The sequence below is a fragment of the Amia ocellicauda genome, chromosome 21, assembly GCF_036373705.1.
Source record: "Amia ocellicauda isolate fAmiCal2 chromosome 21, fAmiCal2.hap1, whole genome shotgun sequence".
Lineage (NCBI taxonomy): Eukaryota > Metazoa > Chordata > Actinopteri > Amiiformes > Amiidae > Amia > Amia ocellicauda.
This window is the reverse complement of record NC_089870.1, coordinates 11075911-11087958: the sequence shown is the minus strand read 5'-3', so window position 1 is coordinate 11087958 and position 12048 is coordinate 11075911. Positions and strand designations below refer to the sequence as shown.

At 42.2% G+C, this 12048-nt stretch overlaps 1 protein-coding gene across 2 annotated transcripts; it reads left to right on the top strand.

Annotated features, from left to right (window-relative positions):
• The first annotated feature begins 2328 nt into the window (after nt 1–2328).
• Nucleotides 2329–11733, top strand: ccdc177 (coiled-coil domain containing 177). 2 transcript variants are annotated; one of them, XM_066694618.1, is made up of 4 exons: nt 2329–2563; nt 3295–6299; nt 8076–8170; nt 11082–11733. In XM_066694618.1, the coding sequence occupies exon 2, from the start codon at nt 3307–3309 to the stop codon at nt 5458–5460; it is 2154 nt and encodes a 717-aa protein (XP_066550715.1). In that variant the 5' UTR covers nt 2329–2563; nt 3295–3306; the 3' UTR covers nt 5461–6299; nt 8076–8170; nt 11082–11733. The 2 variants fall into 2 exon arrangements, with proteins under 2 accessions (XP_066550715.1, XP_066550716.1); XM_066694619.1 differs by lacking the exons at nt 8076–8170; nt 11082–11733 and adding an exon at nt 7230–7649.
• Nucleotides 11734–12048: the final 315 nt, after the last annotated feature.

Genomic DNA, 12048 nt, shown 5'->3' with positions numbered 1-12048 from the left:
ACTGGTTATATTTTTCATAGCAGGGTTATTTTTCTGAAATGTGTCTTTGAGCCATAATTCCTTACATTTCCAAAGTTCATGTTAAACTTTAATATGCTGTTAAAGGACATCATGTTTTTCACACGCACTCCCATCTTTTTAATCTGGGTTTTTTCTAGTCACCAGACTCTTCTAGTCTCTTTGTCTTCCAGCAATAACCCCAGGAGGGCTAATGAGGCACTGTACATCATGGTCAGTGTTTAATGTATTTCAATCAATAAGAATGTTCACCCGTTTCATCAATGCCATATTTGGATAACTAATTTTCATGAAAGATGAACTTGCAGTTATTCAAGTTTCTTATCTCCTTATTTCTCCATGGAGGAAACCAACTGGGGCTATACATAAGAAAGTAAATCAATAAACAGATAGATCAATAAAGATAGGCTTGTATATCTTTTTTCTGATCTGGAAAGTTTTATCATGTAGTAGGTGTTCAAATTAGTACTCATTTATATTTTAGCCAGTTACTATCCATGTTGATCACCATTGAATGAGAGTAAACAGAAGGTGTGTTGCATGTATGACATCACAATGAGAGCTCATTCAAATCAGTTTGTATACAACAATTGGAAAAAAAAAAACTCGTATTTACCCTGCATTGTTTGCTTTCAAAGAGGTTAATTAAAAAAATAATAATAACACATGAGTACTTCACATTTTCTACTTTCAACTGTTGCTCATTTAAAATAAACATAAACAACAGCAATTTGTGTATAGGCATGTACTTGAACAGTATGGCGTGAAAGGAAAAGAAGTAGTGCTTGCACCACACAGTCCCAAGAAACTAAACAAAACACAGTACACCAAAAAAACTGTCCCTTGAAATTGTGGGTTTAAAGGCTTTCCAAGGTCTATGGGAGTGACATCAACATAACATTCTCATGTACACGAGCCCTGTAGCACCAGCAATGAAAACAGTTTGATTTTGCTCATGCAAGATCGGACAGATCCAGTCAGCAGCCTCACAACAGCTGGTTGGAGATATGTATATATCCTGCAGCTCAGTTCTACACAGCATCACCGTATCAACATTCAGTGGGAGTGACAGAACAACGATCACACCTGGCACTTACGGAGTTTTGCAATAATGTTTCCTTCCTGTGTCGATCCTCCATTTGTCCTTGAGAGTGGCCAAAGTCAAATTCTTTGGATGCTCTTTTCCCACTTTAACCGCCTCAACATCAGTTCTGTTTTTTAATAATGATTAATCTTAATAGTGGGATTATCATTAATGTGCTAGCACACTCCTGATCAGTCACCAGCTCCATAGGAAATTCTTGCACCAAAACTCAAAGTTATGCAACATCTGTTCTGCAGTCCAGAGTAAATCCTGTTACACTTTAATCGCTAGATTACACACATGGTACTTAAAATCTGTTAAGTAAGCACATGGGATGTAGGAGTCAATAATATAGATGTAAACCAATCACTTGTGCAGTGAAGAAATGTATATCAGAACACAGTGTCATGCATCTTGTAGGTAATCTATAAAATAGGGATGGTCTTATACTTTTCCACTAATTAATTTAATTTAATAGAAATATCCCATCTTTTTTTTTTGCGTGATTTTTATGTGGGCATATGCCCATATTGTCTTTGGTTGTGCTTATTTATATTTTATTTTCTATTACAGAGTAAAGTTAAGAAAAGAGAGGGAGATGGGAAGAAACATTAGAAAAGAGGCAAAAATGAAGGAGAGATGGGAAGGGGGAAGAAGACTAGCTGAAAGAGGAAGAAACTTAAGTATGAAGTGCAGTTCATGAATATAAGAGCAATACACAATGAGTTTGCCCGAATAATTACTGTTCAAGTCAAACACAGCAAAATTGGATCCTGAACAAAGTACTGTTAGCTTGGTTTTCCCAAAAACAAACTGCCCCCACAGCCATCTCTACAACACTGCTTAACCTACCCACCTTCAGGATCACCACTTATAGCCATGATTTTATTGCATTCAAACTCAACTGACATGCACAGACACACACTATTTAATGTATTGCATATATGTATGTATGCTCATTGTATATTGTGTGTTGTACTGATTTTTATTTACTGCACTGTAATGCTTTGAAAATGTAGTATTCTCAGGTCTCAAGTCTAGGGTAAAGAACTACTCTAGAATTACGCAGAGAATACTTCATAGACCTAAAAAAACGAAAGTGCCCTTTCTGGGGCTCAGTTGGGGGCGGAGGGGGTGCGGTCGGGTTTTTCAGCAGCTCTGTGTGTAGAGAAATGTACATTACTAAAGCCCAGTGTAGGTCATTTCACTTGCCAGGCTGACAGGACGTGTGCAGCTGCAGATCTGCGTCAGGGAGAGGGCGGACAGACGCGTCGAACTGGGACTGTTTCTGAGTCTGTGTCTGTGCCATGCGCAGCCCATAGCAGGACACGGAGGCAACAGCGATGGGAGCTGCTGGTCCTCTCAGTAACCCGATATTATTATGCAGCGACTGAAGGGAAAGACAGGAGACATACGACTGGAAACAAAGCTCCGTGTTGAGATTGATCAGCGATTGCGAAGGTCAGTGGTTTTTATGGTTTGTCGTTATTTTACCTTTCACATAGGTACTGTCGAGTATTATATATATATATATATATATATATATATGTAATACATGTGTTAGTAAGTAACGGAAATTGAGACGGGGGCGTATTTTTTCTTCACTATTATTACAGTTTTGAGGGTTGCACGCACAGGACTATGCGGCAGCATGACTAGAAAATAACATTGTACTGTATTTATTGAAAAAAATGGTAGATCATTTAAGATCGAATGAAAAAATAACCACACATCACACAGATATGCATGTAGGGTGAATGCAAATAACAGACAATATGACAATTCAGATGCATGTATCTTTATGCGTCTATTTATCGGGAGAGATATGTAAATATTCACACAAATGCATAGATATTGGTGTATGTATGGGGGGTTATGTGTGTATATTTTTAAATGCCACAAACTACAGAAACGTTTTAGGTGGGGGGGGGAATCAATTTGATACCTTATACCTTATCATGTAATATACCATAGCTTTGCACATGGTTACATAATTCCCAACCACACAGCTTGTGCAACTCAGCAGGATCAGTCTTTTGTAGATAAAATATGCATGCATGCTCAAGCTGCCTTGTTTCCTTAGATACAGATTGCATCAGTTTTAAAGCCCATTCACTATAATCCTCCCTGATTAAAATCTGCTGTTTTATTTATTTTTATCCATACCAATGGATTATGATTTCTGTTTTCAGCTTTCTCTGGCCATGGTGGACCCTTCAGATGAAGAGGAAAAGGGCAAAACCGCTGATGCAGGGTCTGAGGGCTCGGGCTCGGCCTCAGCCCCCGAAGACCCCAAGGCCCCGAGCAGAAATGGAGCTGAGACTGAAGCAGAGAGCTCGGTCCCAGGCAGGCAGCGCGAGCAGTCACCGAAACTGCACCTGGATCTGTTCAACTTCGACTCGCGGGAAGCGGAAGGCAGCCGCTACGTCCTCACCAGTCCCCGCTCCCTGGAGGCCTGTGCCCGTTGCGGGGTCAAGCCAGTGCAGTTGCTGCCCCGATCCCTCAATGACTTTGCGAGAGATGCCCCAGGTCACTCCATGAGGGTGGCAGCGAGCCTGTTTGAGGTGTATGAGAGCGAGAGGCACGGCAAGCTCAAGCAGTGCCGGGAGGAACGTGAGAAAATCATCAGGGAGGAAAAGCGACGTATTTTGAACTCTGTTGCCAGCAGTGTGCCTCCGTCTCCCGGTAGACCCCCATCTGCAATTGCTGGGCCCAAGCCCCCCAAGAAAGTCACCCCCGCAGCCCCAAGCCCAGCCTTAAACACCACAGCTGCAGTCTCAAGTCCAGCCTTAAAAGCCACCCCTGCAGCCCTCAGTCCTTCCACAAAAGCAGCTCCTAACGTGATGCCTGTTTCAAATTCTTCAATGGCCAAAATTATAGCATCTGCTAATGGCGCCCCAATGACTCCTGCTTGTCAGACCAATGGACACGCGGCCAAGCCCAACGGTAAAGGGAAGAGCCATTCCATGGATTCGCTTCCAAAGAAGCGGGAAACATGTTCCTCCACTACGACCCGGACGTCTTCAGAGTCCGGGACCTCTTCCTTCAGCTGGGACAGTCCCCGGGAGAAGGACAAGTGGCTGAAGACGTCCAGCCCCCGGGCAAGGACGGTGGCCACCCTGAATTCCTTGATGGGCCGCAGCCTGAGCTTAGGAGACCTCAGCCACTCGCCGCAGACCACCAAGAAGGTGGAGAAGATCGTGAGGGAGGTAAAGCGGCGAGGGCTAAAGGAGGTGCCCGAGCGGGACCGCAAGATCGCCGCGCTGATGCTGGCCAAGCACCAGGAGGAGGACATCATGAGTCAGACCCGCTTTGTGGCCCACCTGCAGTGGGACAGTGAGCGGAGGCTGGAGGAGATGCGGCGCGAGCGGGAGGAGCGGGAGAAGCAGAGGGCCGTGCTGCAGTGCCAGCGGATGTGGCATACGCAGGTGGCCAGCCGACAGCGCCGTCTCAGCCAGGAGCAGCAGGACGCCGCGGCCATCAAGTTGCGGCAGGCAGCCGAGAGTGAGGAGAAGTGGAGGGAACTGGCTGAAAGGCAGGAACGCTCCCGGCAGGAGAAGCTGCGGCAGGCGGCCAAGGAGGAGAAACACAAGAAGAGCCACCAAGAGCAAAACCTCAAGGCACTGGAGGATGAACGGCAGGCCATGCTGGAGCAGGAGCTGCTGCTGCTGCAGGAGAAGCTCACCATGGCCGAGCTGAAGAAGCAAGAGAAGGAGCATCAGGTGCAGAAGGAAAGGCGGGGGCTGAACCAGGCCGAGAAGATGAGGCACGGTGCCCTGATCAAGGAGATCGCCCGCAGGGAGGCTGAGGAGCGGGAGACAGCCAGGAGGTCCATGGAGGAACGACTGAGCAAATCGGTGGAGAACTACGAGCAGATCCAAGAGCGTCGTAATCAGGAGCTGAAGGAGAAGGCCCGGAAGGAGGAGCAGCAGATCCAGAAAGCACGGCGGGCAGCAGAGAAGAGGGAACGGCAACAAAAGGAGCACCTGGAGGCCCTGGCGAAGGAGGCAGAGAGGAGGACTCAGCAAGCAGCCCAAGTGGCTGAAGAGAGGGCCAAAGAGAAGGCCCTGAAAGCCATTCAGAGCCGGCGGGAAAAAGAGAAGATCCAGAGGCTGAACCGGCAGCGGGTAGAAGAGGAGGAGCAGCAGCGAAGGCAGGAGCTCCTGATGTCCATTGAGAAAAAGCTGGAGAAAAGCGAGCAGATCTTCCGCGAGAAGAGAGCCGTGCTGGAGAGCGCCCGCTCCGTTGCTCGGGCCTCTTTCCACGTCCGGGACCGTGTGCGTGAGGAGACCAACATGCGCACTTTTGACAAAATGGCACTGGAAGCACAATTGAAAGCCAGCCTGAATGAGAAATAACCCCTCTGTGCTGGACTGCCCTAAGCTGCCCCTTCTCTCCAAACTAAAAAACTTATAGGTTGAGAGTAGATCCAATAGGAGTATCAAGTGGAAGTCATTCCATTTAGCAGAGGCCACTTCTCCCGTAGAAACATTCACATCATGTCTTTTGTTTAATTCCTCTCACCCCCATTCCTGAAAGAGATTTGTTTTATTCACACACGTTTATTAATATTAAATAGTGAAATAGAGCCCTGTTGGAAACCTAAATGAAATATTCAAATATGAGATATAATGTGCTTTTGAAATTTGCTGTCATTCACTGAGATTTTAAGCTTGGATATCTTCTGAGTCCGTATGTCCCATTTGGAAAACCACCTGTGAAAACTGTGTCAGGAAGGATTACGATCAGTTTGTTGATTAGAGTGGGTTTCAGTGCTAGCTCATGCTGTTTTATAAACACTAGCATTTGCCATTCATTTTGAAGGGATTTTGACCTAAATTACCGAACCAACTTCACCTCAGCACAGGATGCAGCTAGCTCGCTACCATGCCAAATCTGTTACTACTGTGTTATCTAAAGATCAAATCCCTAGCAAGCCACAGGATTTATGACAACCCTCATTTTATGCTTCCGTAATAAAAAAAAAAAGCAAGGAATTAGCTTGACTGTCTGTGCCAGCTGCTTATGTTCCCCAGTCGGAAATCTGGCATGTAAAGTCTGTAGCTTTCCATCCTTGCTAAAAGTCTGCAATAAAGTCAACCAAGTGCTTCTTTGAAATCAGTGATCGCAGGTGCACTTGGTGTCTGGAAGGACACACTGTGGCTGTGGGATATCAAACCACCTCCAATAAGCAAAGGTATGTGGTCGCTTTTAGTAGCTTAAACATGATCTGTGTGTAAAAGCCCTTTCAATGTATGCAAGAGATTGGGACAATGTTATTAATAGGTAGACAATGGAGTATAATGTTCATTAATGTGTGTTTAGCCTCTATCCACTTAACTTGGCTTGAGAATTCAAATCCTGCTGGATTAGGTGGGATCCCCCAGACTGGCAAAGTCGTGTATAATTGCATGAGAAGTGGGAAGTGTGGACAGAGTTCAATTCCCAAATTAAAGAGTCATTTATCAGTTCCTTTCAGTTCCACCATTTTTTATTTTTTTTTACAAATTAGTGGCATTAAATGGCGTGGAAAACTACATTGCCACATTCCTGGTGAAGAATGGCTAATTAGTGTTAGGTTAACACGTATGTACAGTGTTCAAGTTACCCTGGAATTGACCTTTTCATATTTTGTAGGTATCACATGTACAGTATTTCAAATGTAGACATCTGTAAGCAACATGTTTTATGTCCATTTGCAGGGGATTGGGGATTGGCACAGGTGGAGGGATACATTTGCCACCATGGGAGATGACAAGTTATTTTTATATCTAGGTTTCATTGTTTCCTTGAACAGTATGGGTGCAGTGAAGTTAGAAGTTGTCCCTTCTCACAAATAGAAACCCTACACCATGTAACCAGGGTTCAGTAATCAGTAAACAGTATTCTCTATCTTCATGTTTATATAACAGAGTGCATTGAAGTGTCTGTATATGAATCTATAAAAACGAACATCTTTCCTGTTTGATGTATGGCCTGTCAAAACCAGATCTAGTGGTGATTCATTACAGAAAATAACTGCAACTGTTCATTCATTCATGTGGGTGTCCTGTATAAAGTTTGCACATCTCTATCATATTCCATTTGTCCCTGAATGTTTTATTTGGTTGTCTGGTTATAATTTCAGTCCAAGAAAATTCACAGCATTTTTCAAAGAATTCACGAAGGGTCACAGTGAAAAACAATATGTTTTGGAGGCAGAAATAAAGTAAGTTATCAATAACTGTATTAAACTTTAATTTATAAACAAAGATATTTAAGAAATATTTTTAGAAGATTAATTATACATAATAGCTATTAATCCTGACATTTTAAACATTGACATGGATTGCAGTAAAATTAAAAAGTTTGTGCAGCTTCAAGCAGATGTTTGTCCTGTATCTTCTGTAACAAAACTCCCTGTACTGACACTGATCTATTTGCAGTAAACTGTAGAGGTACTGCTATGTGAAAGTGTATGAAATAAATGGAAAGTGAGGATTGATTCAAAATATTAGAAGTAAAATAAAAATACTAAATTCACAGGAACTAGTCAAAGTCACGATTTTCCATGAAACCATGAATTTTCCATGGCCCTAGTTATTAATTATCCATTCAGGATCTTCAGACATCCCCACAGTGTATCAGAGGATTGGCAATTGGAGATAGTTTGTCCTTGACCTGCTTGCCTGAGGGACCGACAGTCTGGCTGTGAGGATCCTGCTGCACAGCTGTTGCACAGGCAGTGACAGGGAGTCGAACTGATGGACACTGAAGGGGAGTTTATTACTCATAGTCATGATTTTCTAGGAGTGCAGTGGAGGGTGAGATGGGGTTAGTTTTCTCTCATTAACTTCTGTTTTAAACTACCTTTAAAATAGTCTCTCAAGTGACTAAATTGGTAGAAGCCTCCACTTGGGATGTAGGCCAGACATCACTGTTAGGACTGACAGTGTGATTTCATTTCATGTTGTTTGGTTTTGTTTCTTCCCAGAGTTTACAGAGAAAGCAAACCTCGATGGACAAGCCCCTTGGTGAAGCTCCCTAAGCCCTCTTCTCTTATCCCACTTTGAGAGAGCTGTTCACAAGGTAAGTTTTTCAATGGCACTCTTCAGAAAACGCTGACAAAGACTTATGGTACAAATGTAGAGTTGCATACCACTGAGACAGAGTGCAAACCTCTCATTCAGGGATAGTTAGAGGACTCCACTTTCATAGCAGTTTGATCCCTTTCAGATCATACAATCTGCATGCTATCATGCACATCTTTTTTTTGAAGTAGTATATTTTTAATAAACCAATAGCCTTAAATTATGTGTATCTTTTCCTATTCCTATTGAAATCAGTTCAGCTACAAGCATGTCAGACTTCTGTCTCATTTTCCCTGCCTGAGCTGCCCAGTTTCTGAATTTGTGAAAAGCTGGCTTTTATCAGAAGCATGCTACTAATAAAAACATAATTTATTTGTAATCCCACAAACGTTTACCTTTCAACATGGCTGATATGTTTCTCTTATTTCCAGTCAGTCCACAAATAGAAAGATGCCCACTTCTCTCTAGCAAATTGCAAAGCCAGAGAAGCTGACAGCAGTCGGCCACATCCTTTCTAGCTGCCTGTGGAAGTGGGGCTTTCATTCTCTTTAACTGCTTAATCATTGCCCTCCTAAAAACAGATCTAATATTTTGTTTTATTAAACAGCTATTTTTATTGATCTACACAATCTTTCTACAAGCATTAGGGTTAGAGACAGTGTGAGGTCTGGACAAAGGATGCCAATACAATTTTGACTTTTATTAGATTTAATTTCGAAACATATATTATGAGGAGGAAAGGATAAATTACTGTTTAATATCTCTACACAAAGATCAGGCTAGTAAATTATTTCCAACTGACACCAGAATCCAACTAAATTATTTTAATGCCTAAGTGTCTTAAATAGGTAATTGGCTGATTGGTCAGTTATTTGTGGAAATGGACTATGTCCATATTCCCTGTGCTGGTCACTTAGTCAGGAATGCCCCCTAAAAAGCAAATCTTAAGGCCATGAAGGTCATTCTACCCAGGGATGGATAAAGCCTGTTACCTGACACATTGTAAGTGAAAGAGAAAATGAGCCCTGCATGACAATGACCACAATGAGAAATAATACAGGTTTTATGTTTTCACATCGGATCCTGGGACAGAGCTCAAGTGAAAATGTATTGTTTCCCAGTGGTCATCAACCTCTGTCCTGGAGTGCCCTAATCTAGTTGTATAGGTCAGCCTTAATCACCCGACTTCTTAAGAATGAACACATGTGATCAATTAGGCAATTCACTCGGTCCATTGAGGGAACTCTGGTCCCCGAGGGCTGAATAGTATACAGGTGGTTGTTCCAAAGTTTCTCTAACTTACAGACTTTACTAAAATGGTTTCTCAATTGTACAGAAATGCATGTTTCAAAGGCATTGTGTATTGATGATTAAAGAGCGATCTCCAGGACCAGAGTTGAATACAGTTGTCCCAGTCAAGTAGTTCTTGAGCCTGTTATTGGAGTACCCATAATGCTCAGCTATTTAAATCAAATCTCACATCAAGTCTCCACTTGTTTCACAGCTTGCAATAATAAAAAGGACTATTTAAGAAAGTGCGGTGCAATTAAATGCTCAATTAAGTCATTCAGAGCCCAGATTGAAATGGATACAGATGACACAGGGCTACAGGTTCAGACTTGGCCAACAAAAAGGTCAGTTGTGTTATTTTAAGAACTATTCTATTCAGTGAAGTGATCTGAGTTCTAACGGCCACTGATGGAAATAAATAAATATTTCCCTATCCTGTGTCGTATGCACTACTTGTCACATTATAGACCTCAATCATAAATAGCTTATGAATAGCCATCAATGTAGACATGTATGCAGACCATCTGTGTAATATTATTTTGATTCTGGTACTAATAGTGCATTCCCTGTATTGTACAGTACTTTTTGTTGCCTTTTGTTTTCTTCAGTGGTCAAATAAATAGGCAAAATGTTAGCCAATACCACTGCTGTGATAATGATAGTGCAAAGGAAATAGGGACAAGATCAAAGCTCAGTGTAACTTTTATAATTTGATTAATTTAGTTTTAGTAAATTTTTGTAAAGTTTGGGTTCCATGAGATTCAAATACATAGAATACAGCCCTGTAATCGGATTGCAATACAGAATAAAAACAAACATGTCTAATGTTAGTTAAAGTTCTTTGAGGCAGTGTTTGGTTCTATTTTTGTGTCACATTAAAGGTCAATGTTCTTCGGAGAAATAAAAAAGCAGCTTGCTAGAATATTGTCCTAGCAGGTGGCTGAGGGAACTCAAGAGGTTTGCAATTGCAAGTGTCAATGTTTCTCGAAAAAAATAAAGACTCTTGTTTTGCTAGAGCAATGAATGAACTGTTATAAATCCCCAAAGATGAATGAAGGCAAAGTACATTCCAACCCCAGAGTAATCTTAACTGATTAAAAAAAAAAAAAAACGCTGAAAAACAACATCTGGGATTTTACACGTAGATGCAGCGGTCGCTATGGGGATAAGTATAAAGGATATAGCTGGATTTAACTGGAATCAGAGCCAGTGAATCTCTAAACCCGTGGGTTTCGATGCCTCTGAAACTATCCATATTGTACATTCGTGAAATTAAAAAATGTATTCTCCATAATTAGTAGCTGTCCATGATATCTGTTGATTAAGGGAAATCTGAATACATCTGGAATGTGGTCAAGAGGATACACTCATAATATAGCAACCATAACACTTCAAACTTGTCTTGTGCTGCTGATTATGATTACCAGTTGATTCAGTTTTGCTTCTCTGCGTGTAACATTAAAACAAAACAAAAATATCACTTTACAACAGATCACAAGGCTGTAAAATGAAAGTGGTGAACGTTTCCACCTCCTCCTCTGTTCCTCTTTCATGTATCTTGTCACTTCTAGTGCCTATATTGCAATCCTTTATATATGTGTATCTTCCTTTGCTTCTAGTGTTTCACATTTGAAAGAGAAGAGAGAGTAAGGGGGTTCCCAGATGATTCCCTCTGGTTGACATACTGCACCCAAACACCAGAGTGTTGGAGAGAGTCAAGACTCTGATTCTGCCACTGCTGGGCTGAAGAGTCTCAACGCACAACTCATGGAGACCCCAAGATGTAGTCTGCAGACTTTGGGGTTGGCAGCCACGTCTGGGGAATGCCTTCTTCAGCCAGTGACATTCGACTGCAGGCCTTTTTCCCCTGTTAATATCAAATTATTATCTCAGTTGTTTTTTTTTCTATTCCCATTGTGTAAACCCAGCTCTTATATCTGCATGTCTTTTCTATCTGAATACATTTTGTACTTCCATAAGCAAGGCTTGCCGCATGTTCTGTTCCATTCAGGTTTTCTCCATTCTCCATCTGCAACAATGAATGTACAAAAGGCTGCAAAAACTAGTTCTCCCATGAGATACTATGCAGTCCAAATCATGGAGCTAAAGGGACCACTTCTTTGTCTATTTTTGCTGTCATCCGCCTAGAGGATCAAGACAGTTATGTTTTGCAGGATCTTCCTTCCATAGATATCGGTAATATGGATACACCTCAACAATGCCAATGTAAGAATCCGTGCAGATAACAAATAAAACATTGTTTTATTTTCACTGCAGCCTGAACATTGTGTCACTACAGCAGTTTGTTTTTCTTTTCGAGGTGCCGGCTCTTGTTTTTCAAAGCCACACTTGTGCTTTTGCAGCGGACTCGGTTGAACTTTTCCTTTTGAAGGTTTGTGTCGGCGTCTGCTTGTTTTCTTCTCTATCCGTTGGGCTTTGTCCATGCCACATATTGATCTTTGAAAAGGCCCTCATGTTGCGTATTATATTTCTGCCTTGAGCTCGAGCCTGCACACTCCTGGTCCTGGGGGGAAGCACTGAGCACTGTTTTCAACATGGCTGCCACCTGGCACGACCCTGGCATGT